The sequence below is a fragment of the Xenopus laevis genome, chromosome 9_10L (genome assembly GCF_017654675.1).
Source record: "Xenopus laevis strain J_2021 chromosome 9_10L, Xenopus_laevis_v10.1, whole genome shotgun sequence".
Taxonomy (NCBI): Eukaryota; Metazoa; Chordata; class Amphibia; order Anura; family Pipidae; genus Xenopus; species Xenopus laevis.
In genome coordinates this window covers 27,843,219-27,867,507 of record NC_054387.1, presented here as the reverse complement: position 1 = coordinate 27,867,507, position 24,289 = coordinate 27,843,219, and the positions used below count along the sequence as shown (strand labels likewise).

Sequence of the window (24,289 nt, the reverse complement as noted above, 5' to 3'; positions counted from 1 at the left end):
TCTGTACCAGATCCTGTAGCCAGTTTCCTATTCATGTGTAAACTACTTGAATAAGCCCAACAGACCTTAGTTTAGAAAGCAGTCATTTGTGGGGCATGGTACAAATGCTTTGGCAAAATCCAAATAGGGCACATCTACTGCTCCCCCGCTGTCCAGCATCTTACTTACCTCGTCATAAGTAAGCAATTAAATTTGTCTGACATGACCTATCCTTCATAAAGCCATACTGATTGCAGCTCATAATGCCATTCACTAGAACACAATTTTGAATGTGATCCCTTAAAAGGATTCTGTCATGATTTTTATATTGTAATTTTTATTTCTAAATTACACCGTTTACACTGCAAATAATAAAAATTTACAATATAAAATTTAAATCCTAAACCAGCAAGTATTTTTTTAGTTGTAATATTAGTGTGTAGGCAGCAATCTCAGGTCATTTTGCCTGGACATTTGCTTTCAGAAAGGGCCAGCACTTTAGGATGGAACTGCTTTCTGGCAGCCTGTTGTTTCTCCTACTCAATGTAACTGAATGTGTCACAGACCTGAATTTTACTATTGAGTGCTGTTCTTAGATCTACCAGGGAGCTGCTCGCTGGTTTCCATTGTTCTGTTGTTAGGCTGCTGGGGGGGGGGGTTTGATATAACTCCAACTTGCAGTGCAGCAATAAAGAGTGACTGAAGTTTAAGAGACACAAGTCACATGACTGGTGGCAGCTGGGAAACTGACAATATGTCTAGCCCCATGTCAGATTTCAAAATTAAATATAAAAAAATATGTTTGCTCTTTTGAGAAATTAATTTTAGAGCAAAATTCTGCTGAAGCAGCACCATTAACTGATGGGTTTTGAAAAAAGAATTTTTCCCATGACCGTATCCCTTTAACAAGCCTTCAAATAATATGCCCACCACATATGTCAAACTTACTGGCCTATAATTGCCAGGCTGAGATCATAATCCCTATATAAATATTGGAATGACATCAGCTTTTCTTCAAATCATAGGTACCTTACCAGATGAAAGCGAATCTGAGAAAATCAGAAATAGGGGCCGGTCTAAAACTGAACTAAGCTCTCTTAGAACCCAGGGGTGCATGCCATCTGGCCCTGGCACCTTGTTTACATTATTTTTTATTAAAACTTTATGCATCATACCCTGAGTCAGCCACTGACTAGATTGAGCTGAGCCATCAGTGCAGCTATGAGGTATCCTGGGAACTCCGACCCCTCTATTGTATACACTGAAGAAATGAACTGATTTAGCACATTTGCCTTTTCTGTATCTGTTACAACCACACTGGTAACATTATTATTCAATTTCAGTATTAATATGCTTTTTGGAGATAATCTTAGCCACAGCCGCAATGCACTCCTCATTTCCTTTCTTTGCCTTCTGGATTGCTGTTTTACAACATTTATAACAGTGTTATAAATTTTATTAAATGCAGCTTCTGTCCCAACAGACTTGTAGTTTTTAAATGCCTTTTGCTTCTTTCCTAGACTTCTCTACATCTATATTAAGGGAATAAATTGAGAACAGTAACAATTTAATATCATTTTAAAAGACAACTATTTCTGTTTTGGTTTTTTAGCTGAATACATAATGCCCCAATCTATGCTCTGAAGGGCAGCCCTCAAGGCACTAAAATTAGCTTTTCTGAAATTCATGTTTTTTCTTGCAGCAGTGTTTATATGTGTTTGCACTAGAAGATTTTCCATGGCTGAAGCACCACATTTTCGACCCACTCACCATGAGCCCATCTGTTTAATAAATAATCCTGCTGCAGCATTTATACCCTAATGCTGGCCATAGACCGGTTCGGCGGAGATCGGTCGTTTGGTTGATTGGACAGGTTAAAAGATTTCTGTCGGCTATCTCTGCATGTATTGCCGATTGTACGATTTTCAGAGGGAGACTGTCACTAGCTTTGGTCGGACATAACTTTCGTACGATTGCTGTCAGGGGCAGAACATCGGCTGATCTGTTCTTTTGTACTTTATTTGATCGGAATGGTTAGTGGCAGGTCAGGAGATGGGGAAGTCCGATCGTGCGTACGATCGGATCTTTGCGTCTGTGGCCAGCTTTAGTCTAATCCCACCTAGGTGTCAAATGCTATGATTTAGTTTGACTGTTGGGAAGCAATTCATGAATTTCTGGTATTTAGTGGCATCAAGTTGCCCTTGGTAAAAATATTCAGTGATCAATTTTGTATTATTTCAATGCACCCAATGATAACAAATGTATCTCTCCAACCTCCATAGATTGCAAATTCTTGGTGCAGGGCACTTTTGGCTGAGGTTTATAGCTTGCTAGAACCCATTATATAGTGAATAAACTACCCCCTCTTGTAAAATATAAGGATATATTTACCGAGTTCCATGACCATATAAAATTACGAGGCTGAATGCAACTTCTAATATCCTCATATTTTGCAACAGGGGGTACTTTATTTATTATAATACACACATTTTAGTGAGTCGTGACAGAAATGACATCAGAACTATAAACTAAAACTATAAGGATATAATTTACAAGATATTCATGGCTTCTGTGTATTATATGCACATAATACCTCCCTGTATTAATATTGTTTTCTATGAAAACTAGAACTCGATAAGGAGCATCCTGTTTTTCCCTAGGAACAGTTCTGGTTTAGAATAAGGGTTATATTTTTTCCAGCTACAACTGTGCTTACTGAATCTCTCCCAATCAATACACTTTTCCGGAGGTGTGAAACTGACTTACGCATAACAGTTCTTAGATATCCATGCCTTATAAAGCCATGGTTTGCTGCCCACACTATCCCATTGGTTTGAGGAAAGCAAATTTTCTCTACATGTGCAGATTCACTGGTATTACTTATTTCTGTGCTATGGCAAAGTCATTTGTCTCTTACTCATCAAAGAAGAAATGAGCCAGAGGGTGACTTTAGCCCACTGCAGCAGGGAGAGCAAAAGGAATGGAAATGCAGCTCCGAGCCCCAGCTGCTCTTGTTAAGGCTGCAGTTGTGTCCAGTTCTACTGGCCAAATATATGAGCAAAAAAAAAATATATAAGTTAGCTTGAGAACAAGTTTGGGTGTACTTATAGTTTACAGGGGGAGGATGCATGTCACTTTACTTATTTTTCCTTCAAGGGGAGAGACAAATATATCTGAATTTGTTTTCGGGAAAAGCAGCATACTTAAAGGGGTGGTTCACATTTAAGTTAACTTTTATTATGTTTTAGAATGGCCAATTCTAAGTAATTTTACAATTACAATTTTTTCATAGTTTTTGAATGATTTGCTTTCTTCTGACTCTTTCCAGCTTTCAAATGGGGGTCATGACCCCATCTAATAAACAAATGCTCTGTAAGCTACACATGTATTGTTATTGACTGGTTATATGTTATTATGGTTATGTGGAAACCATAATTGCATATCATAAAATGTAATGAACTCCTGGTTGTAAAATATAAGGATGTTAAACTCACCTCCGTGTTATATGACCTGTATCACCTTTATCATGGAACTCATTTGTGACTTCTAATATATAACCCACTTATTTCTCCGTTTAGCCACCTTTTAGTAACTCCTGTATTTTTGCTGCTGTTGTTCCCTCTAAGCCATTTACTTGTATGTGAATAAGCAGTTTTCAAGGCCAGCACACTCAAAAATTTTTTCAATCAGGTTGAAAAAAGACCAAGTTCAACCCGTCCAATTTAAACCAAACATCCATCCATACATACACTGACCCTCCATACACTCACACAAAATATATATACTCATACAGTAACTATAGATTTTAGTACCACAATAGCCTTGGATGTTATGCTTGTCCAAGAAAACATCCAAGCCACTCTTAAAGGCATTAACAGAATCACAGAATCAACCATCACAACATCATCTGACAGTACATTCCACAACCTAACTGCCCTCACTGTGAAGAACCACCTACACTGCTTCAAATGAAAGTTCTTTTCCTAGTCTGAATAGGTGGCCTCTGATGTGGTGATCGTCTTTATCGTTTTTTTGTTTTCCACAAGGGCAAAAAGAAATTGTATGGAATGCTGGAAGCAAGTGAACAGGAGAAGTTGCAGATTCAAATATAGGTGGGGATTCTGCAATCATACGTTCACACAGATAGAGAATATTACTGTAGCATTTATGCTCCGTGCTGCAATGAGTAAAAAAAAATCCAAACCAATATTAATTGAATATGGACTCATCTGTGTGAAACAATCCCATAATGACTCAACTTGTTCCCATGACGTCAACATTACCTCAAGTGGCACTCTAGGGGGTTAGAGGGGTTGTTCACCATTAAATTAATCAAATTACCCTAGCAACCAGGCATTGATTTGAATAAGAGACTGGAATATGAATAGGAAAGGACCTGAATAGAAATATATAATATAACATGTAGATAATACAATACATTTGTAGCCTTACAGGGCATTTGCTTTTAAGACCCATTTGAAAGTAGGATGGAGTCAGAAGAAAAATATAAATAATTAAAAAGGCTACTAATAATAAATAATGAAGACCAATTTTGCTTAGAATTGGCCTTTTTTTTTAGAACATACTAGACGTTAACTTAAATGAGAACCACCCCCTTAATATGAAAGCTTCTTTGTAAATCAGACAATTTAATATCAGGATATAACTAAGAAATGCTCATTATAGTTACAGCATGGTACAGACATTGCAAGAAAATGTAATGGAATACTGTAATTTTGCTTTTTGGCTGGATGAAGTTTCAATTTTTCATGGAGTTTTTGATTGGTCTTGGTACAATTCTTTAACATTTTATCAAAGCACCAACTTTAAGGGTAACTTACATAAAAAATAAACGACAAAGAAAATGTGCATATCTGACCAAGCAGCCAAAAACAACTGCCCTTTGAGGCTAAAATTTTTCTGTTGTTACTTTATTACTTACCGTTCTGTTAATTTCCTTTTATCTGATCACATTTCACTCTCTCATTCAAACCACTTCTGCTTTCCTAGGGTAAGATGGGCTCTAGCAACCAGATAGATACTGAAATTCCAAATTGAAGAGCTAATGAACAAAAAGCCAAATCAATTAAACTCAATAAATAAACTTTGATGACCAAGTTATATTACCTCATAAACATCCATACAATGTATCTACAGTGGCATCCAGAATTTTACAATTGCTGTCAAACTGGAAGATGATTAGGACAGGACCTCCACACAAACATATTCAATTTACCAATTGTGAATATTTTTTTTTTTGCTTCAAAGAAAGAACAGAAAGGCAAATCACTAAGAAGCCATAATGGGTTTATTAAACGAGTTGCTAAGGAAACAAATTTATAGAATACAAATAGTTCAAGGTGAAACTCCATACCCATATTTTGGCTGTTAGTGTCCCTGTTGCCCTGATGAATATTTTCTACTTTACAAGTTGAAATTCCAGAGTTCACATGTTTTTTTTCTGTATATAAATGCTTAAGGTGTTGCATTAGTCCTGTGTGCCATTGGATCTTTCTGTTCGTTTTTTTTCTGTGTATATCATAAAGTTTTAAGGGGTTGTTCACATTCCAAACACTTTTTTTTTTCAAAATAGTTGTCTTCAGATTGTTGCTACATTAGTTCATACAATTCTCAGCAGCATCTGGGGGGTATTAACAACTACTGTATCAATTAGAACAGCTCCCTTTAATAAAAATCATGAAATCTGATCAGCAGGGCCAAAGAGAACCCTTTTACACAGAATACCGGTGGCACTAAACCATTTCTTTATTAGATAATTTTGTAAAACATAGAGCGCACAAAATACATACTTGATGTGTTTTGTGGCCATAGACACATAACCAACGAGCCTGGGGCAGCACATGCAGTTTGCAGTGAAATTTCTTGTGTAGCAATTTTTGGTTTTCCCTAGTACACAAATGATTGGTATAAAAGGAGTATAGAAGTGGTCAGCCTAATGTTTTTTTTACCTGTTTGTCTGCAAAAAGCTGCTTACTTGCTCATTGTGTGAACCCCAAGCCATTTCAATATCTGTTTACTGAACAAATATGCAATATAGGGTTATAGCACTGAAGGGATGTGCAGCACAACTAAAGCCATTGTGGCCTCTGATGATAAGAATACATTAACTTGAAAAAAAAAAAAAAAAAGTCAGTTAGCCCGTGGCCCCAACATCCAACTCTTAGGTTCTGTATGTCAAAGGTTAATACTCCATAATGGTCAAGTTTTTGTAATGAATCTTCTGCCTGATTTGCCTCTTACATCTGTCTGCTGCGTGCTTCATTTTCAGGCTTTCCTTATAAATTATACATCTGCGATGACTCTTGCTTTGCTGCAAGTCATTTTTTTCTTCTCTCCCTGCTCAGAATCCTAATGAAGACCCTGGGGAAACTGGCAGTCGGGTGACTTTGCTTCCTTTAAAAAAATTGAGCCTGTGACGCAGATCCATCTTTGCCCCGTGGCTACTAAATCTGCTGCAAAGATATTGATAGGGGGTTGCACACAAAAGCAAGACAATTATATTCAATGAACATGTACACCCTGAAGCTCCTTCCATAGCTCTAGTTATCAATTAAGTGCTAAAAAATATTATCCTCACAGGCTATATTGTCCTCAGCCTCCCAATAGCCAAAGTTAAAAGCTTCAAGTGTATCCTCTTTAGGTGGGCACATGTATAGAAAAAAAGCTATAGTATTCGGGCTGTTGAATATTTCTAGTCTACATTTATACAGTGTCATATGAGTAACAACTACACAGTAGTTTTTACATGATATAATCGTCCTCTTTAATTTTCATTTGTGCTACAGACTTGCAGGCATGTTACAGCACAATTCTTTGGTATCTGTGAAACACTGTGGTTGCGGCAGTTTTATTGTGTTTATCTCTGGACCGAAGATGGCAATATTTCTTTCTGTATTAAAACGTGCCTGCTGCCTGGATTCGTTCATGCCTTCTGTTTTACTGCTGCATTCCTTAATTTGGTTAAGATTATTGTTCCTCCCCCTTCCTGCGAGGCAATGCTTTTTGTTCTTATTGCTTATTGTGTGAAGCAGGACTTTCTCACGTTTTCCTTACAGGTGCCTAGTTTGGGCTCCTACATGACGCTTTCTCTCCTCTCAGTTGGTCCTTCCCTGCTGTACTTGCCTCTCTCCAGTTTTAAATGCATAGTACACTTATAAAGCTTAAAACATTTGCAGGAGGGACTTATACAAATTAATCCCATTGCTTTAACATTATTAGTTTAATAGGGATGGCATGTAGGAAGACACTAAGGGGGTTATTTATCAAAGGTTGAGTTTTTCCAAAAAATTTTTCAAGGGTAGTTTCAGTAAAAACTTGAATTTCTGGGATAAAAAAAACTCACATTTTTTGAGATCTATTATGGCCTGACGCTCCAAAAAGCTCAAATCTGAAAATACTCCAGCTAAAACATGTTTAGGTCATGTAGAAGTCAAGGGAAAGGTCCCTTGAACCATTTGAAGATGTTTTTGGCCATCATGATTTTTGGATCTTTTTTCAGTGATTTGTGCTCGAAAACTCGATCAATTTGAGGTGTTCTCGTTTTTTTCACCAATAACTCAGAGTATTCAATTTGCCCCTCCCCCCCCCCCGGTTGCATTCAGTCGAGTTTTTTTACATTTGAGTACATGGCCATTGCTGTTTTAGAGATCAGTTTAGTGAGAAACGGTACTATTTGGCATTTTGGAGCTGTGAAGTGTAGCTGTTTATTAGGAAGTGCAGCAGTTCAAGCATGTTAAAACTAATGCATGTAATCAAGGATGGTATGCCTCTGGTGGTATCAGATGTTTATTTCTGGTCATGAGAAAACTCTGACAATTGTTGTTACTTTATATTTCAAAGTGAACTCTGAGTCCTATATAACGCCTATAATACCAGTACTGTGTACTTTATCAGAGATCAAATTCAACCCCTCAAAATGAACCCCAGTGCACATATATACACATAAGTACTCTTATACAGACCTGTTAATCACATATATGAACTATATATAGCGATATATTAAACGCAGCTGTAAATCTTATGATTTAAAATCACAGTAGCCTTGGATATTTTGCTTGCTCAAAAACTTTGGGGTGTTAGTGGATGTGATCATCGGTTTTGCTGAATCTAGACTAGCCTTTTCATCTGAGTAATTGTTCCCAATTTTCTCTAAGGGGGTTATTTATCAAAATCAGAAAATATCTCATTATTTTCTGAAATATACTCCGCACTGGTTATGTCCCCTTATTTATCAATGCATTTTCCCAAAAATTCCAGTGCGGGGAAAAAAATGCAAAAAATTGTACGAAAAGTCAAATTGTATGAATTTTTTTGATTTGTTGCCCGAAAACTCAGATTTTTACGGATTTTTCCCCCGAAACCATGAAATCTTTGGATTATTGCACGAAACCCGGCACAGATGAGGATATCTTCAGGACTTCTCCCATTGATATATACAACCTCGGCAACTCTGAGATGCTGGATTTATGGATTCAAACTTTTTCCATCTTCGGGGTATAATAAATCCCGAAAACATTTTCACTAAAAATTCAGATTTTATAGTATATTTTTCGAACCCCCAAGTCTCTACCCTTGCCTAAGTTATATGCTGGTGTTTCAATAAATTCACTAAAAGCACGTACTTAGTGTCTAATCATTCCGTTTCTATTAGCAGAAAACTTCACCAGCCTGGGGTACTTCTGCATGAGCACCACTATGCAATCTTCTTTCATTCCTCTTTTCTTTTGTTGCCCTGGTCCAGCGAGCAGTAGGAAAAAAGCTGTCTTTTTCTGCTTTTTCCTGCTTTTTTACTCTACTGAGCATGCATAACTGCCAAGAGAAACAAATAAGCAAAGAAGTTTGCAACATGGTGCTTGTACAGAAATACCTTGAACCAGTGCAGCTATCTGCTAACTGGAGCACTGGCCGATGGTTTCAGGTAAGCTTTTATGAGTGGGGGGGGGGTGCCTAATATGTGGCGTCCCACAAGAACAAATTTCCTTATCCTTTAAATTGACTCTTCTGCACTGCTGAGGCCCTATGCATTATAAACTTCTATAATAGAATGTCTTTTATTAATTTTGTATCTTTGTTTCCCTGTTATAGGGATGCTAAATGTTTGTATATTATAAAAGTAAAAGCTTCAGAGCACAAATGGTTGCTTCTTGAAGGCAAATCTAGTTAGGAAAAAAGAGGCCATGTGAAAGAGGGATGATCGAGAATAGAGCAAAATGTCAAGGGCACAGAACAAGCTCAGGAGCATTTCAGATATTCAGTAAAACTAAAACAGAACTTGAATGGAATGCAGTAAAACATTTAAAGTAAGTCTCTTAGCAACAATGTGCGCACAATACAAAAAAAAAGTATGTATTCGATAACCAAATCTGATACCGTAGATTGTTTTTTTCCAAAGTTAATAGAAAAAAATTAACTGCATACCATGCTATAGACTTTTTGCAATTTATTTTAAAGGGGTTGTCCACCTTCCAAACACTTTTTTTTCGTTCAGTTTGTTTCAGATTTTTTTTACCAGAGATAAATACATTTTTCAGTTGCTTTGCCTTTTTTTATGGTTTAGTGTTCCTGGTGTTTCAGTCTGGCAGCTCAGTGATCCAGGTGCAGATTCTAAACTTTTACAATTTGCTATATTAGTTGATACATTTCTCAGCAAAATCTCTGGATTATTAGCAACTATTATATAAATTATAACAGCTGCCTTTAATGCAGGGGTGTCCAAACTTTTTGCAACGAGCTCCAGATTGAGTGAGGTGAAAATGTGTGAGGGCCAACCATTCAGCCTGACATTGATTCTGAGGTAGCTAGCTTGTGATCAGGATTATTCACTCCTGGAGATGGACGCGTACACAGCATTTAGGAAGTGGAGTCTGTTTGGACTTATTCTCCGCGTCTCATTTAAACAAGGAATCACGTAGCCGTAGCAGTAATATTTGGGCACATTAGTGAAAAGATCTGCCACTTGGTCTATACTGCTGCCTGTGTGCTGAAGGTGTTAGCAATAGACACGTACTGCACATAGTGACGCACCACTCTCAAGTATGTCTTTAGTTCACTGTACTGGCACATCAGTACGTCTATTGCTCCTTCAAACTTAAAGAAGTATGCAAGAGTGGTGCGTCACTACGTGCCAGTACGTGTCTATTGCGAACACCTTCAGCACACAGGCAGCAGTGCTGGCCCTTAGCAGGGGCCCTATATGCTGTTTAGCACCAGACTCCTGAAAAGGTTTATGGACTAACAGGTGAGCGCTCTAACTTCTTTGTGGAGCAGGCAGCAGTATAGACCAAGTGGCAGATCATTTCACTAATTTGCCCAAATATTACTGCTACGCAGGCCCAGACTGGCAATCTGTGGGTTCTGGCAAATGCCAGAGGGGCTGCTATAAAGTGGCATTGAAAGTCAGTATTTAGTGGGCTGGTGGGGGCCTCTGTGTACCTGAAATGCCAGGGCCTATTTTAATTCTCATTCCAGACCTGCTGCTAAGGCTATGCGATTCCTTATTGCACTGTGCTGGGGGGCCACATTATTATTAATTTCATGATGGAGGCTGAGGGCCAGTGTAAATTTGAAAATTGGCCCCTGGGCCTGACTTTGGACATGCCTGCTTTAATGAAATGCAGGGATTCTGCTCAGCAGGGAAAACTAATTTATCAACTAATTTATAATTTAGAACAATTTACAGAGTCAGCATTCCCACCTCCCAGAGCTGCTTTAGAAAACATAAAGGGGCAGATTTACTAAGGGTCGAAGTGAATTTGTGAAGAAAAAAACATCGAATTTTGTACTGTTTAAAAAAACTTCGACTTCAGTACTTCGCCATAGTCCTATGTTAGCCTATACCTTCTACAACATTTTTCTAAGTTTTTAGAGGTCGAAGGAAAACCCTTATATCGATCGCTGAACTCCTTCGAAGGATTTTCCTTCGATCGCAGGATGGCCAATTTTGCTGAAAAATACTTCGACTTCGATATTCGAAGTCGAAGTATTTCAATTCGATGGTCGAATTCCGAAGTATTTTCTACTTTGAAATTCGACCCTTGATAAATCTGCCCCAAAAAGTTGAAAAACGAAGGATTAAACTTCCGTATTAGAAAAACTAATAAATTATAGAAAATAATTGAAAAATGTTTTTTATTCCTGGTGAACTAAATTCAGTTCAATTCACTTTATAACTGTTAAGTATTTTACTGTAATTAATATAGCAGTTTAGCACTTTACTCTAAAATGTCTATTCTTTGGTTATTCCTGCTGTTTCTTGCCAAAGTAACCATATACGTCTCATTTATCTGCTCTGTAAAATAGTTCTTTCCTTTGAATCCACTGCTTCCCAACCATTATTTTAGTGTGTGTTGTTTTGTAATTGATCATTGTAATACTAAACTGGTGTTTTTTGTTGTGCTGTGTGAATGAATGTTTTGCCCTTTTACTTATCAAAATCTGTTTTTTTTGTAGATGAAGACCGTGAGTGTGGCTCTGGTGTTGTGCTTAAATGTAGGAGTGGACCCCCCAGATGTAGTGAAGACCACGCCATGTGCTCGCTTGGAGTGCTGGATAGGTAAGTACCAGGGTTTTTCTACAATATGACTTTTACTTTAAAAGCATTGGAAAAGAGTCGCACAGACACTATAGTTCTTGCAGGTGGGGAACTTACCCCTTTTATTTTTCACCACCCCTGCATCAACGCTTGATCAATCTTGATCTTCGAAGGTAGGGTGAACCCCCCCCCCCCCCGAAACATTGATGCACGGGTGGTGAAAAATAAAAGGGGTAAGCTCCCCACCTGCAAGAAATATGGTGTTTGTGCTACTTTCTTCCAATGCTTTTCATATATGATTAACGTGTGCTGACCGTCTAGGGAGCTCTGCACAACCAGGCAGGAGTACCATATTAAAGGAGAGGAGGTGTGGAAATGTTCTACATTTTACTTTAAAAGGACAATGAAGCTGTTGTGAAATTGTGCCTAAGGTATCCCTAGGAGTTTTGATACAACCTTGTTTTTCAGAACTACAGCAGTGTGAAATCCAGACTCAACTCACTAAGGAGCACTTGCTGTCATACAAAAAAAAGGCAGAAACCCAGTTCTCCATACTGACAGAGGCCTAGTATATATTGAGGCTATCTTCCTGAAGATAAGGGAATTTTTGAAAAAAATAATCATCTTTAGGCTAGTGCCATTGTGTCGGCTCCAGCACACTTGGTTGATTTCAGCAAAGGCTTGAGTTTCTTCGCTGGAATCAGCCAAGAGCAGACATAACGGTTCCAGATGCGAAAAGGGCTACTGCCACAGTTTGTTTTTTTTTTTTTACATGCATTCATATTCCTTCAAGCACTTTCTAGTTGACATTTGAATAAAGTAACTAGTAATTAAGGTGTCAGGTTTGTATAAAGTATCTTCAACAGTAGCATAACTAGATGTTAGAGGGCCCCACAGCAAATTAATTTTTGGGCCCCCAAAAAAGCCAGAGGTGACCTGTTATACCAATATATATCTTCAACAGTAGCATAACTAGATGTTAGAGGGCCCCACAGCAAATTAATTTTTGGGCCCCCAAAAAAGCCAGAGGTGACCTGTTATACCAATATATATTGAAATTTCAAAAAATTTAGGGGCACAGGGGTTGATTTCAGCAAACGCTTGCATTTCTTCGCTGGAATCCGCCATGTGTGTTCATGCCAGAGCAGACATAATGGTTCTAGATGCGAAAAGGGCTACTGCCCGTAAAGGCGCTGAAATTGGCCTTTATATTTCAGCCGGCTGGTTTCAGCCTCACCGTGTGGGATTAGCCTATCAAAATAGATCTCAAATAAAGTTTCCCAATTATTGCATGTTGCTAAAGGTGGCCATACACGGGCCGATAAAAGCTGCCAACAGACTGTGTCGGCAGCTTATTGGCCCGTGTATGGGGCCCCCCCGACGGGCTTCACCGATCGAGATCTGGCCGAAAGTCGTAAGTACATGGTGATCTTCCCATGTACTTACGCCCCTGATCTTCAGATATATGTGATTCAATGCAGTTGATTTACTGTGCAGAGACAGATTTTTTAACCACACATAGATAACATGGCACAGAATATGTAAAAATCATCTCACCACAAGATGTGAAAAAAGTATCTCATGCCATGATTAACAGGCCTTTGTTTTACTGACTAAACGTGTTTGCCAATCAGTGTGGTAACAATCGAAATTATCGTTCTTATTCTGCTGAAGCTGCTCTGGAGCTTTGACATATTTCGTATTAGTCTTCAATTTGCTCACTCACCCTTTACCATACAGCACAGCGGTATGGCTTGTAGTTTTATAAATAAGCAATGATGGCGGTAATGGTTGCTCTGAACTCCAGAGAATTAGTTGCTGTGCAGGACTTCATTAGCCTTTATGTTGCTTTCCAATTATACATTATAGGTTTTCTCTCTTTTGACTGTGTGAATTCTGTTTTACTCCCAGCTAAGGCATGGCAGTTGGGGTTTGTTGACAACAAAGCCTTGTGTGACCATTCTCCTCTGTAATAAGCATTGTGGGAGTATTTACTGTTATGACTCCCAGATATTTAATGTTTGCCCCCTCCTATAAACTTTTTTTTTTTTTCTTTTATCGCTAAATTGTTACAGGCAAGCCTCATCCATAATAGAAAGGTGGAGGCATGAAGGCATTTTCACTTCATTTCAAGTACTGTAATATGGTTAATGTAACCATTTACATTTATGAATTCTTTACAATTTACTGGTTACATTATTTTTTTAAGGCATCTTGGTTTTATTGTTCTAAAAGAGTATGAATGTACTCATACAGCAACTATCCTGTTACATTAGAAGCTGATGGGTAAAACCTGCATGTCAGTCTGCCAGTGATCATGGATCAGTGAATGTTGCTTGTGTGTAGACGGCATTAGGTCTGCAATCCTACAATCCATAGGGACTGACTGGCTACGCTGTTTCAAGAATGTTCCCTGTGAATTGTCATGAAGAAATGCTTGTTAGATTTCTTATTAATGGATTGTCACAAAGTTCAGCTTAATGCTTTCCAAGAATTGGTGGGCTTTTAATAACTTTGTAGTCACATTAATTAGGTATTTTTTGTCCCCTGTTCTTCCCAAAAGGTAGATAAACTATTTGATGATGACTTTTATCTCATGAACCTTTAGCAATGATGCCAACAATTCCAAAATTCCAATTAGTAAGATAAGCCTGGGCCTTATTTGATATAAGTGTCATGTACACCCTTAGTGCATCTTGTGCCTATTTAACTTAATGGGGAACTGAAATGTCTATGCTAATACTTTATTACTCTGAAAAGGCATATTATTGTTTTTGTTGGTAGTTTTATAAATAAGCAATGATGGCGGTAATGGTTGCTCTGAACTCCAGAGAATTAGTTGCCGTGCAGGACTTCATTAGCCTTTATGTTGCTTTCCAATTATACATTATAGGTTTTCTCTCTTTTGACTGTGTGAATTCTGTTTTACTCCCAGCTAAGGCATGGCAGTTAGGGTTTGTTCACAACAAAGCCTTGTGTGACCATTCTCCTCTGTAATAAGCATTGTGGGAGTATTTACTGTTATGACTCCCAGATATTTAATGTTTGCCCCCTCCTATAAACTTTTTTTTTTCTATTATGGCTAAATTATCACAGGCAAGCCTCAACCATAATTGAAAGGTGGAGGCATGAAGGCATTTTCACTTCATTTCAAGTACTGTAATATGGTTAATGTAACCATTTACATTTATGAATGCTTTACAATTTACTGGTTACATTATTTTTTTTAAGGCAGCTTGGTTTTATTGTGATAAAAGAGTATGAATGTACTCATACAGCAACTATCCTGTTACATTAGAAGCTGATGGGTAAAACCTGTGTGTCAGTCTGCCAGTGATCATGGATCAGTGAATGTTTCTTGTGTGTAGACGGCATTAGGTCTGCAATCCTCCAATCCATAGGGACTGACTGGCTACCCTGTTTCAAGAATGTTCCCTGTGAATTGTCATGAAGAAATGCTTGTTAGATTTCTTATTAATGGATTGTCACAAAGTTCAGCTTAATGCTTTCCAAGAATTGGTGGGCTTTTAATAACTCGGTAGTCACATTAATTAGGTATTTTTGTCCCCTGTTCTTCCCAAAAGGTAGATAAACTATTTGATACAACCTTTAGCAATGATGCCAACGATTCCAAAATTTCAATTAGTAAGATAAGCCTGGGCCTTATTTGATATACCGTAAGTGTCATGTACACCCTTAGTGCATCTTGTGCCTATTTAACTTAATGGGGAACTGAAATGTCTATGCTAATACTTAGGCATATTATTGTTTTTATTGGTTATAAGTGGCGATGATCACCATATTTCTAAAGAAATGGACTAAAGAACTACTACCCATCCTAACAATTTAAGGCCAGATCAAGGCAATAATTTATATTCAAATCTATACAGATTCAGATATTCTTTCAGATGTAATATGACATAACCTCCTTTTAGTGTCTAAGTGGCAAGTTCACTACTACATAGTATAGTCACATAAAGTCGTAGCAGAATGTGTGAACTTGCTGCTTCTTTCGGCTTGGAAAATTTATTCATATTGACATAAAGCAGAAGGAATGCTCTGTGCCATGTACAAACGCAGCTAAATAGAGAGCCAGAAATCTTTTTTTGCAGATAGCTGGATTATTATGAATTTCTTATTTGTGCAATACTGCTTTGTATTGTAAAGAACACCAATGAGTTGTTATCCGTGTACAGTTATGAAGTAGTACAACACTCAGCTTGCTGAAAAAATATATAAATTATTAGTATTATTGGGCTTTATTTTTAGGCATGTATTGCAGATTATTTTAAAGGGCTCAAGTGGGAACTATAAACACATCTTCTTCTCCCACTTGTAATTGGTCCTTTTGGTGTCCTAAAAAAGTTTAACAGAATAATGAATCACAGCAGGAGTAATTGATTTGATAACTTTCTTAATTTGTTCTTCCTTCCAAAATATAAACATTTTTAATGTTCTATTGCATTTTTGTTCCGTCTGCAAGTACAGATATTCAGATTCCATGGAAAATTAAATTGTTTGGTCCAATACGTTGCCTTTGGCTCCATAGTTGACCCTGTTGCTTTAACTCAAAATTCATTCATTCAACAGAAACTGACCTTATTAACGAAGCAAACTAAGCAAAATGTAGCAGCCACTTATACTTACTTATACTATTAGATTTTATCAAAATTGTTACCCCCCCGGTGCGTGTCCTAGCAGTGCATGGAGTAAGACATGTTTCTGTAGACCTCCGAGCTTTGGCCCGCTTAAATAAACAATACCAGAACAAAGACTATTTAACCAATACCTTATCAGGATCAGAAAAGCTGTTTTATTAGACATCTGTTCACTCCAGCCTTTATATATAACATTTTTGGCTAACTATATTAGAAACATTTTTTATTTTGCACAGCCTATCTATTTACACAGTTTTTATTTTCACACCGAACTGTTCCTTTAATCCCCCAGGGAAAAGTCGCCCCAAATTAGGCACGGAATGGGCAATACAAAGTGCCACCGCAAGCCAATCTCCATGAGCAGCTGTCTCCCAACAAGGGAACCCATTATAATGATTGGGCCCTAGCTCGGGCTTCAGAAACGGTTACTCCTATAAAATAAAATCACCTTATATCAGGGATCCCCAACCTTTTGAACCCGTGAGCAACATTCAGAAAAAAAAGCAGTTGGGGAGCAACACAAACATGAAAAATGTTCTTGGGGTGCCAAATAAGTGCTGTGATTGGCCATTTAGTAGCCCCTTTGTGGATTGTCAACCTACATTGATGCTCGGTTTGGCAGTACACCTGGTTTTTATACAACCAGAACTTGCCTCCAAGCCTGGAATTAAAAAATAAGCTCCTGCTTTGAGGCCACTGGGAGCAACATCCAAGAGGTTGGAGAGCAACATGTTGCTCACGAGCTACTGGTTGGGGACCACTGCCTTATATCAATGTACCTACCTCCGGTAATATTTTGACTCTGCTTAATATTTAAATGCTGGAACTTAATAACAAAGTTGTTTTGATGTAAACAAACTTGTATTCCCCATACTTGTAAATAGTTGACATAGAGCCAGAGTTTGGTTAAATTCCCCCTTTTCTTTTATGGTGTGCAATCTCTTATAATTTTTTGGTTAGATGCAATGTATGATCAGTTGTGTATAAAAATGAGTATTAATGAAAATACTCTAACTCATTGGGACCTTGCCACTGAAACACAGCAACTCCTGTATCCCAGATATGGCACTTAATGTATTAATTTGAAAGGCTTGAACTCCTCATTTATAAGATCTAAAGTATTACATGAAGCCTTTAAAGCCAAAGGGGATATTATATGGATACAGGAGACACACTTTAACCGCAACTCCCAACCCACCTTTGGGAACAAACAATACACGATGATGTTCTCCGCATCGGCCCAGGAAAAAAAAGGAGTAGCCATACTAATCAGCAACCGCATAACCTTCAACATTGAAAAGCAGTGAAACCTCCAGGGCAGATATCGAATTGTTATAGAGAACATAAGAGACACATATACACTCCTAACAAAGGACAACCCAGGTTCATAGCAGGTATTTTACAAAAATTAGAAACGTTAAAGAAGGGAACTACCATTATTGCAGGCGATTTCAATCTTATACAAAACCCAGAAATAGACTTGCAAAGAGAAAGAAATAGTAATACGCTGTACCAAATTAGCATGTACCCCTCTATACCCCCCCCCTAGCAAAACTTATCACATCATATTCATACTTTGACCCATTGTAAGTGAAATATCCAAATCAAAAGATTACACATATTTCTCTCCCATATGCATAATGAACTCAAGAATAGACTTTTTCATAGTAGATCAATACATATTACAAAATGTTACGGAAGTAGCCATTGGTCTGACAATGCCCCAACTTCCCTAGCAGTGGTGTAACTAGAAGTCACAGGGCCCTGCAAAAATACATTTGGGCCCCACCCTCCTCTGCCTCAACTCATCCTAGTTAATGCTGTGTTCTACAAAGCTTTGCCAATTTCCACAAAGCTTTTGCTATATCCACAAGCGTACTGTATATGTAGAAGGAGCACATCCACACAGGTTTAAATTGCAAAATGCACTTAATGTTTTTTAAACATCCTCACATTTTGTGCATCCTTCCTCTGTGCTGATTGGGTCTGCAAAAAAAAAAGCTGACTGAGTGGTACATTTTATTCATGCTCTGGTGCCCCATGTTGTGTGACTTTCTGGCCTTGATTTGCCAGATTATTTTAATAAAAAGATAAAGAACTCTATGAATACTTAACAAGGCAAAACAGTTCTTCCCTGATTCTGTTGCCTTACCTATCAACCTGTAATCCTCATCTTCAAATAAATACTCTTAAAAACTAGCATTACATTTCCTGACTGGGCCACAATATTGTCAAGCCTGGAATTCTGGAAGCTCACAGCCCTGAACCATGTGCATTACATGATCTCTGATGTCAAAAAACACTCATTACCATCTTTCTGCTTCTAAGAGACTATAAGGAGCCTGCAAATGAGCTGTGGGTATCTGGATTACCCAGTGTAACAATTTTGTGGCCCTGACAACATAGTGCTAGTGTAAAGGGTCATAAAAGAGAAACTGTAAAAGTAAAGGGTCCATGCTAAACATCTTGTGGAGCTGTCCAAAACTTCAAAGATTTTGGAGTTCATATTATCACTAACTCACTAGACACCAACCACCCACAAACCCCAAGCATGGTCCTACTTGGTATATTTCCAGAACAGGGGGTTAGAATGAAGGAGAAAATCCTAACCCATATTTTTATAACAGCAAGGAGACTGACTATTAGCCAGAGCCTGGAAGAAAATTGAGGTTCCAACATACAATCATATACTAGGAGAAATCGACTCTAATATACAATTTGAAAAAGCGTTTAAGGCTAGAAACCATCCTCTTAGTGACAATCGAAACTTGGAACAATGGAATAAGTTTTACACCACCTCAAAAACCTGTATTCCCTATAAACTCACAAATGAACAGAAATGATCAAGTGATACGCTTATTAATGATGATATCGCACACCAATTAGTTTCTTTTCTCCCCTTTTCTTTATTGAAGTTGTGGAGTTGGTTTGGTTTTGCTGAATATGTTTTTTTTTTTTATTCCCCCCCCCTTAGATTAATACAACAAAAGCTTAGCTAACCAAAGACCAGGTAACCACTAATGTTGAAATTTGTGCACATTTATACGTAAAAAACTGGTAAACTCAGGAAACGTAAATCTGATAAATTACAGTTGTACACTTAAAATGTATGCCTGTGTAATGTCACAGAAGATGTCATAACCATGGAATTTCAATAAAGCGAAGAATTTAAGTTAAAAAAAAAATTGTTACCCCCGTCGTAGGTGCTGGCTAAAAGATGACATACTCTGGTTGGGGCAGAAGTATTTTTAAAAGAAACACCTCCCCACCCACGTGAACTCTTTGCCCCTGCACCAATACAGATGGCTATATTGGGGTACATGCATGTGTGTAATGAGTAAGTCCCTCCCCGGAACTTTGTACCCTTTGTGGGGGGCGTCTTGAAAAATTATAATTCTGCTCCCACCTGTTCTTCTTATGGATTGCCATATTAATTACTTTGTGTTTAGATTAAAATATCGTTTTGCAGAAAACAAACAGATTGGACTGCCTACTTCATATTTTTCTCCCTCTGCTCTATGCCAAGTCAGACATTAACTCTGTGGATATCGTACATCTGCGTAATAATCAACCTCTTCAAAATGTTACTTGGTTCATTAACACCATGACTGAGTGAATCTCCTTATGTATGGCCAGCTTTAGTAGTTGCGTATCAACAAGAGAGCCCTCAATTTTCCTTTTCTATCCAGGCTTTGGGGAATAATATTGAATAGGATTTGTTGTGTTTCCAGGTTTTGTTTAAGAGGCTTGGCATTACTGTAAAGAGGGTGTTTTGAATAATTATTATGGTCATTTTACATTGGCCATTGTATAAAAATACAGCAGTTTTTACTTTTTTTTATGACTAAATTGTTTTTACTTTTTGTAGATCCACTGGCTATGGGTCCACAGAAAGCCCTGGAAACCATTGGCGCAAACTTACAAAAGCAGTATGAAAATTGGCAACCACGGGTAAGACTGCATGTCCTTCTTCGCCATAATGTCTATCCAGTGTCCCTTGTATATGTTAAGTTTATAATCAATATGTTTTGAATTATTTTGTAGATTAAATAGTATGTTTTTCCATTGTTATTTGAAAAGCAAATCTAAAAGGTCTGATGCGAATATGATGAAAACCAATAGATGCATTTTTGTATTTATTGGATGAGGGCATAGGTTTTTAAAATCTGTATCTATATATATCTGTTAGGCAGATGTTTAGTGCAATATTGCCGTTTGGTATATTGGTAGAGGACTATTGCTTGCTCTGCTGATGTAAATTTAATGTGTCATAGGTGGCAATTGCAACAGAATAATGTTTTTGTAGCCGCTAGGGGAGTTCTCACCTGCAGAGATTTTGTGCCTTCCATTTCAAACAGTGTAACTACTCCCATGAATATCTCTTAAGCTGGCCATAGACTCAAAGATCCGCTCGTTTGACAACGTCGCCAAACGAGCGGATCTTTCCCCGATATGCCACTAACTGCATGGCTATATCGGGGGTAATCAGAACGTTCTGCCGTATGTTCGAACGATCGGATTACGATACGCCAAGGGGCTCGTACGGGTCGGTCAGGTTAAAATCTTCCCGATCGATATCGTGGCCAGATTACGATCGGGAAGACCTGTCGGAAGCCCCTACACGGGCAGATAAACTGTCAAATTGGTCTAAACGACCGATATAGGCAGCTTTATCTGCCCGTGTATGGCCACCTTTTGCGTCTGGCCAGACAGGCAGATTCGGGGAGATTAGGCAACAAATTTCCTCTTCTTTGCAGCGACTTATCTCCCTGATCTGCCTTCCCATACCTTCCACCAGCTAAAATGTAAATTGCCTGGGGGCAGGCACATGGTACGCCTCCTTTTCTGAAGTCGCCCGAAGTTTCCTCATGTGACCCTTAGGGTAGAATCCTGTAGCGAGTCAGGTACCTGCCGAATACCCACTAATCAATTAAGATTCATGTGGAAAAGACCACATGTACTGACTGCGGGGGGGCCTACAGGTACCCATCTTGGAGGTTGTGGACAGCTTTAAAACGAAAAAAAGCAAAACAAAACCAGTTCACTGGTGTTAGTGCCAATTTTTTATGTAAGTTCCTGTCCAAAGTCTCCCCTACCCCCTGATGTCATTTTCGGTTTACAAATGTGTTTGGGACTTTGAGGCGGGTTCAAAAACACTGTTTTCATTATTGTGTAAAATGGCTTCATTACAGTATTTTAGAAAGTTTTTTTTTTTTCCCCATTTCTCATCTCTACGATCCAGTTTGGTATCCACCAAAAAGTGGACAGAAACTATGAACCTCTCGTTACCACTGTAGTAAAGATGTGCCACTGAAAAAGTGTAGAACTTACCATACATATATTTTCAGTCTAATTTTTAGGTTGATGTGGACAGTGTTATTCTGAGTCAATTAGCTTTTTATTTTGCAGCTCTCCGTTTTGGAATTTCAGACGCTATCTAGTTGCTAGGGTCAGTTTATCCTAACATCCAAGCATTGTAGTAAATAAGAGTCTGGAATATGAATAGATGAGCGTCTGAATAGAAAGACAAGTTAGAAAGTAAGAATAATATTGTAGCCTCACAGAGTAGTAGTTGTTTGGCTCCCCTTTCAGTAGATTTTTCTTCATGCCCCATTAGGTTGTCTTGTCTAGCCTTTGTATCACCATAGTCCTTCTAACCAGTGATGTCCAAACCCCCCCCCCCCCGACCTGCACAACTTCATTTCTAAACCAGTTCCCCTTTTTTAAGCCAGATAACAGATCCCATACCTGTATTTCAAATATAAGGGAGTTCCGTTATTAAAAAATCAACAGGTAGCATTTACCTACTTAAAGAAGAACCAAACCCTTGCTAATAAATACCCCTACCCTACATAGACCCCCTGCCTCCAGCCTAAGTGGTACCTTTGGTAAATGCCCCTAACTCTTTACCTACCCCCCTCGGTGCAGATTCAAGGCATCAGATTTTGCAGGCACCATTTTCTTCTCTTCTGTAATCTTGCGGTCTTTTTACGGGTGCTTCAGCAATGTTGTGACTTTCGGCGCATGCACAGTTGCTGCGAAAAGGAAGATTGCTCCAATTGCGTATGCGCCAATACGCTGCTCTCTTCCTGAAGATTACAGAAGAGAGGAGGATGGCGCCTGTGAACTCCGATGCCCTGAATCTGCACAGAGGGGTAAGTACAGAGTTAGGGGTATTTACCAAAGGTACCACCTAGGCTGGGCGGTGAGCAAGGGTTTGGTTTTCCTATAAATTAGTGGTTCACCTTCGAGTTATCTTTTAGTATGTTATAGAATGGCTAATTCTAAACAACTTTTTAATTGTTCTTGATTTTTTATAGTTTAGGAATTATTTACCTTCTTCTTCTTGACTCTTTCCATCTTTCAAATTAGGGGTCAATGACCCCATCTAAAAAACAAATGCTCTTTAAGGCTACACATTTATTATTATTGCTACATTTTATTACTAATCTTTCTGCCCAGGCCTCTCCTATTCATTTTCCAGTCTCTTATTCAAATCAGTGCATGGTTGCTATTGTAATTTGTACCCTAGCATCCAGACCGCTAAAACTGCAAACTGCAGAGCTGCTGAATAAAAAGCTAAATAACTCAAAAAGCACAAATAATAAAAAATGACAACCAAATGCAAATTGGCTCAGAAAATCATTCTCTACATCATACTAGAAGTTAACTGAAAAGTGCACAGTCCCTTTCGAAGCAAACATCTTTTTGGTCGTTATGGGTTACTGCACCCATCTTTGTGGGTTTTATTATTTATGGGAGCAGTACTGTTATTGGGTACATGATTTGATCATTGTTTTAACGACCTTCCATTGTGCTTACTGAATATTTCTGAAGCTGATTTTCAAGAAAAATGCAGTTTAGTGATTGAGTGTATTGCTGCCACTGGCTAGAGAGTAGATGAGTAGATATACTTTGGGTGTTAAGGGTTAAGTGGGACTTTCCAATAAAGTTTCCGTCCTCCAGGAGGTGTTGAGAAATGGGTATCATTGTGAGGCAGAGCACGTCCGGTTTTATGGCACTCCACTGGGCTCTTGAGTTGTTCTGCAGTAATAAACTGAAGTTGATGTGCCATCCGCAGTGAAACAATGCAAGCATTGCAGACTGTTTTCATGTAAATACTTAAACACACATTTGGAGTCCTTAGATATGAGCAGGGAATTTCAATGTGTACATACATGGTGGGGGGGAGGTTGCAAACTGAATGCTGGAATAATCTCTAGGTACAGAATGAACTAACCATGTTCGCTTTAGATGGGCCTACAGAGTATTGCAAAGCCAAACAATGCCCTTTTCCCAAGCAAACAATATTACATTCTTTATAAGAAGGGTTTTATACGTTGTTGCTTAGCAATCCATACAAATGTATATTGCTCTTCAATAATAATAGTCTTGTTCCCTTTGGCTGCACTCAGCAACACATTGTGCAAATGAAGGTATTATCTTGCCATTCTGCAGAGACACGACGGCCGGCAGAAGTGCTTTCCTTTATCATAGCACTAAAGAACTGCATTGGAGTAGCTGTGGGTCAGGCAGGAACATTACCTGCAATGTTTGTTTTAGAAGTCTTTGAGCTAAAACTTCATTGTAGATTTTGTAGGATGGTGTTGAACTCACAGATCACATAGTAGGGCGCATAGTAGGCCACATTGCAAATATTTTGAGGTTTTCACGCTTAAGTTTATCAGTACGGCATTTCTTCCCTCGTATTCCTTTGTATTCCAGGGAATTAATTCCCATATACTAAAAAATGTCCCACACAAAAGGTTTGTTGGAAGTGAATGCTTTCTACTGCTTCTTCATCCAGAAAGATAAAATGTGATAGTGTCTGAAAGATTTATTTCTCTCGTTGAAATGCATTTACTTTTGGATGTAGATGCATGATCAAAAGTCACCTTCCGACTTGCAGTACAGCAGTGTTGATGAGGTTTTTGTGAAATTCCACAAAATCTTGTGCTGTTGCGTTTACCTGTAGGTCTTTCTTGCTGAAGCGAGGTTACCCATTCCGATTAGAAGGAGGTTCCGTCTAAATATTCGGAAGGGTTTTTTTTACAGTGAGAGCTGTGAAGATGTCGAATTCTCTCCCTGAATCATTTGTACT

General features: G+C 38.3%; 1 protein-coding gene across 4 annotated transcripts in view; it reads left to right on the top strand.

The window, feature by feature from the left end:
- LOC108700989 (regulatory-associated protein of mTOR) overlaps positions 1–24,289 on the top strand; it is a 213,262-nt gene that overhangs the window by 46,611 nt on the left and 142,362 nt on the right. For all 4 annotated transcript variants that reach the window (XM_018235081.2, XM_018235080.2, XM_018235083.2 and 1 more), the window contains exons 2-3: positions 11,449–11,551; positions 20,057–20,139. In XM_018235081.2, coding sequence (XP_018090570.1) covers positions 11,449–11,551; positions 20,057–20,139 — 186 coding nt within the window. The remainder of the gene's footprint in view (positions 1–11,448; positions 11,552–20,056; positions 20,140–24,289) is intronic.